Source organism: Triticum dicoccoides, chromosome 4B, assembly GCF_002162155.2.
Source record: "Triticum dicoccoides isolate Atlit2015 ecotype Zavitan chromosome 4B, WEW_v2.0, whole genome shotgun sequence".
Lineage (NCBI taxonomy): Eukaryota > Viridiplantae > Streptophyta > Magnoliopsida > Poales > Poaceae > Triticum > Triticum dicoccoides.
The window spans coordinates 607,138,874-607,143,906 of NC_041387.1; the positions used below are offsets into that span (position 1 = coordinate 607,138,874).

The 5,033-nt window shown below is 53.6% G+C and overlaps 1 protein-coding gene across 1 annotated transcript; it reads right to left on the bottom strand.

Annotated features, from left to right (window-relative positions):
• Positions 1-2,011: 2,011 nt before the first annotated feature.
• LOC119291731 lies at positions 2,012-3,288 on the bottom strand. Its single transcript, XM_037570541.1, has 2 exons — positions 2,861-3,288; positions 2,012-2,734 (listed from the first exon to the last, which is right to left on the bottom strand). Exons 1-2 carry the CDS (start codon positions 3,074-3,076, stop codon positions 2,300-2,302), a joined length of 651 nt encoding a protein of 216 aa, XP_037426438.1. The 5' UTR covers positions 3,077-3,288; the 3' UTR covers positions 2,012-2,299.
• Between the last annotated feature and the right edge of the window lie 1,745 nt (positions 3,289-5,033).

Below are 5,033 nucleotides of genomic sequence, written 5' to 3' on the forward strand. Positions count from 1 at the left end.
CTTTTAGTCATGGGACTAAAACGTATCCAAGCATGCTCTTAGTATCATGCATATGATACTAGTGTATAATACTACCTCCCTAATGCATATCATATGGTAGTATCATAGATGATTTTATTTATTGCCATGCATGACACATACTACTGTAGCATTTATTATGATACGGTATCATGATATGATACTCAACCCTCTCTTACTTCATTTAATGTATGCCACCTCATCAAAGTTGCCTAGTTGGCATGCATGATACTAGCTATGATACTCCCATTACAACCAGCCTAAATATTGTGCATTTTAGCCAATTCAGATCCAATTTTCAAGCCCATGATATAATAAAAGTCATCCACCCGTTGTTTAATACGTTCACCAAGTTCTGTACTAGCACGGCTACACTTTTGAATTCCGGCTGCCTATCACAAATTCAAACGCAGCAGCATACCACTCATACACTACCGTACGCCCCTGTCACCTACTCCTAGCGTTCCTCCAGGCGGATAGCTGAGAGCTTTAAACAGAGGGGGATATGTTGGCGCTGCTGCGTGCGGCGATGGATGGATCGGTGGTCGACCGGCAAGAGCGGCAGCGCTGGCCGGCGGGAGGGGCGAGCAATTTAATTCCGGCGTTACTAGCTGCGCTGCGCTCGCCCTTACTGCGCCTCTCCCCGCTGCCGCTGCCGCCGCTGCTGCTGCTACCTAGTTGCTCTCCTTAAGTTTACATTGAATTCTTTGATCTGCCACACCTACGTGCGTCGACGCATGGCCCCTCGCCATTTGCTTCGTCCCCATCGATCGAGCCCGTGGAATCAAGGCCCCCGTCCGTCTCGTTCACGTCCTCGCCTCTGTTCCACATTCTCCACGCATAGTTCCGAGCTGGGATCGCGCGCGAGGACCCGATCGACATCGAGTCCTTTGACGCATGCACCAGATGGACGAGACGACGACGACCGTCCTGTGCGAATGGCACAGTACGTAGACGCGGAAGTCTGATCGGTTAGCGTGGCAGTAAAACTTTTGCATGGGAATGGTGCTCTTGCACTTGCACCAGAATCGCCACGACAGTAAGTGTATGGATCGATCGATGATCCTGGCATCCTGCTGCTATATTATTTTTTGGGCAAAAAACGGTGCTACTCCCTTCTATCCATATTAGTTGTCGCAGGGGAGTACCAGTAGATTTTCTTCTGAAAAACAGACGAACAGAAATGAAATCTGCACGCAGTAGGAAGTTAATGTGGATCGGATGGATGGATGCTGTCCTACTATTCCAGCGGCGTGTTGAACTCGATCGACACCGGCCCGGGCCGGCGCACGCAATTAATCGGGCGATGCGGATTCATTGCCGTGACAAGAGAAAGACGGCAGCACGCAGCAAGCACAACACATATTGCGCTTGAATACACGAGAGGACGGTTCGTTGCACCCGCCATCTAGATAGTAGTAAATGAGCCGCATTCAAACTAATCTCCTCTCACCCGGCCGGCCGGCTTCCACATTAGCTCACGACACTCCATCTATCTATCTACACACATCCGGACGCCTTATGCACCTTTCAGCTAACTTGATTGATAGCACCACTTCTGTTCTGACGGAACGGGCCACCGGATATCTATGTGTAGTCCAGGCGGCAACGCTACTCCACTAGTGAAGCTGGCTCGTCGTCGTGTAGACGCATGCATGCATGTTCCTGGTTTTTTTTTCCTTGCATGGAAAATTCGTCTGCGATCGATGCACTCTACGTATCTCCGGGGTGCCCATCAATGCGATGGAACACGTACTGTTTCGTCTTGAAAGAAAGGAAAATGTGTGTGTGCAAGGATTGTAGTCGCCACTACTATATCAACATAAATTTCTGCGCACCAACAACCAACCAACTTTCGAACATTGCATGGTGATGGTAGCATACATGCACGGACAAGTGACACATACCAGAAGTTGCAGACTACATTTATATACGCACTTAATTATATCTACGTCATACATTCATTCAATTCAATTCATAGCACCGATCGAGCATTAGATTAGCCCCATGATCACTGCCAACTCCTCAGGTTTAAATAGCTAAGCCGGACTCTAATAGAGTACGTAGTACATGTGAACAACGATATTTTGTTACTATCATTGTTTATTACTTGCACATGTACGTACACGCCCGCGGCTACATGGATGGTCACATAGAGTACAACATTACTTGTGGTGCACTGTAACAGTCCTCGTTGCACTTATCTAGGTGCACCATGAGACGATCGATCGGATATTCGAATGCTAGCTTGGTCCATGCATGCATGATCGATAGGAGCGAGCTAGTCCCTGCAGCAGAGCAGCTGGAGCCCGAGCTTGAGCGGCGCCGGCTCCGGCGGCGGCGGCGTGGGCCGGCTCGTCGGGTGCAGGAACTTGCAGTTGGGGCAGGCCGGGCACGCGCGGCACATCATCACCAGCATGTGGCACCGCATGCACACGGCCGCCACCATCTCCATGCCGCCGGACGCGCTGCCCGGCGCCTGATCCCCGTGACGATCGCCTCCCGCCGCCGCTGGCTTGGCCTCGGCCTTCTTCTGCAGCTCCTTGACGGGCGAGCTATGCCGCGGCTGGAACGCCAGGTTCAGGTCCAGGTCCAGCCCTTGCGGCCCGCAATTCGCGACGTCCTCCTCCACCGCGGGCGCCGCGCCGCCGTGCCGCCTAGGGTCCTTGGACGTCCTCTTGTGCGTCCTGGTGTTGTAGTAGTGGATCTGCCCCGACTGCACAACACACACCCACGCGGTCAGAAAACAATCACAAGCATATTATAAGTAGACTTGCAGGGACGGACGATCGAGCGATCGTCGCCGCATGGAGTACAGCAGTAGGCTAGGCACGCAGCGCACCTTGATGTCGAGGCAGCGCTGCCACTCGAGCGGGAGCGGCGCGGCGTCGAAATTGAGCTCGATCCCATCGTGCTCCTCGTCCTCCTCCTCCACCTCGCCGTCCCGCTTCCGCTTCTTGCTGGTGGCGGTGGACGCGACGACGCTGGCGTCGGCGAAGGAGAGGCACGGGGGCCGCTTGCTGGCCTCCGGCAGGAGCGCCGACTGCAGGGACACCATGTCTGTTCCCCGCTGCCGCTAGCCGCCGTTGCACTTGCTCCCTCGGCCGACGAGGATGGGACGCTGGCGTACTTGGGCAGCCGCTTGGGTCGATCCGATCCGATCCTTCCAAAGCTATATCTATCAACCTATCTATGTATCCACCTGGGCGAGCGGGGAGTCAGAGCGGAGTAAAGTGCGCGGCCGGCGTTGGGTTTGGATTCGGGCGGTGCGGGGGCGGGGCTTATATAGTGGGAGGCGAGAGCTCAGGAGGGGGCCGGAAATTTAAGAGCACAGAAGTGGTAGCCAGGATCTTAAAGGGGACACACTGCGCCCGGCCCCACCAGATGTTCACAACACTTACTACTGGCCAGGCCAGTGCAGTGCTCAGCTCAGTCGCCGCTGCACCGGCGCAGTTCAATATCTCGCACACTCGATTGATTTCTACCCTGCCCCCTTTAACCGCCGGAGCGAGCCCAGCACCTCCCAGAGACCGGCCAACTCCGGCACCGCCCAGCGGCCCTTACTGCATGCGCGTGATGATGCATGCAATGCAACCGTCCGTATGCGGGTCGAGCGAGCGAGCGATCGCTCTCGGGCATCACATGCCCGTCTTAACGCTGCATGGGCATCTGCAGTTACACATCGTTGTTAAGCTCGCCATCAGGGCATTAATCCTCTCTCCCTCTCGCGCCTCTCTGCGAGAACGCTGTCTGGATTAAAAACCTAGCTTTGCATTGCCCTCTCGGACGGACACGGGCGCTTAATTAGGCGGTGATGCATTCGGCCCGCTGATGCGACGGCTGGTCGATCGGTCCGTCGAAAGCGGGTATTGATTACGGGCCGGGGCTTAACAAAAAAGCCCCTCATTTAAGGGGCGACCTCAAGTTTCAGTTGGGGGCTGTGGATGCGACGGCGACGCGCGCGACCGCATTCATTAGCGCGAAATGGATAGGGATTAATCATGCCGGGTTTTTGGAGTGGGAGGCATGGCAATGGCAATGCCATCGCCATGCCAGTCTAGTGTACTCACTGTAGACTGTAGAGGGAATTGGGAAGATGATCTCGATCGATCGATACAATCAAGAGGTAGCTAGGTGGTACTAGAGCGGCCTTGATTAATTGCCTTCATCTTCATGCAGGGTGGTGCTAGTGAGTAGCTATTCTATACTACTAGTATGAAATAATCTCTCTTAGCCCGTGTGGCAAGTGTCAACTTCAATTCTCTCGCTCTTCTTCTTGCTTTACCCGCCTTTGAAGCAAGGTGGTTGAGAGAGAGGGAGGCAATTAATCAGCAGTAGCTAGCATGCCGGCGTGCCTCAGCATGCATGAGTACGTACATCGGGGTATTTAGTGGCAGTAGGAGCGTATGAGATACGCTGCGCGCACAGGCACAGGCACAGGCGGTGAGGTACGTACGCGGTGCTGATCTACGACCACGTTACTACTCTACTCTACGTACGTACGTAGGAGCAGTAGAATGGGCCGGCGGAGGAGTATTTGAGTACGTTGCAGCGGGAGTAATGCGAGACTTATATTTACTGGCGAGGCACCACACGCGCAGACTGAGCTATAGTTCGTACTACCACCCGGCCAGCCAGCTGGGCCGCCTTTAAGGCCGTAGTATATCTTAGTAGTTCTGACCTTGAGGACGTACGTACGCAGTAATAAGTAAATGAATGAGCAATACTGCATGCTCGAGCTCGCTCGACCATGGCAGTGGCAGGGGTCTATAGTAGTATAAATGATCGTGCGAAGTATAGCAGCATGCAGCAATAGATTCAGGCCTGCTCCTAGCTAACAATTAACAAACCACCCCAATTGATGGCATGCACGCATGTAAACCTAACCATATATACATATATACATATTACTACGTCCTCCGTGGACGATAGTAAAGATTTACCATTGTTGCTACGTCGCAGAAGCTTCCATGGTTTCTACTCCTAGCATGGAGGAGAGCCTGGCACGTGTCCGG

What these genes read in the sequence shown, in the direction of transcription:
- LOC119291731 (XM_037570541.1), bottom strand. Translation starts at nt 3,076, where the DNA reads ATGGTGTCCCTGCAGTCGGCGCTCCTGCCGGAGGCCAGCAAGCGGCCC. An exon ending in AGCGCTGCCTCGACATCAAG is followed by an intron (nt 2,735 to 2,860) that starts GTGCGCTGCGTG and finishes TGTGTTGTGCAG; the next exon opens with TCGGGGCAGATCCACTACTA.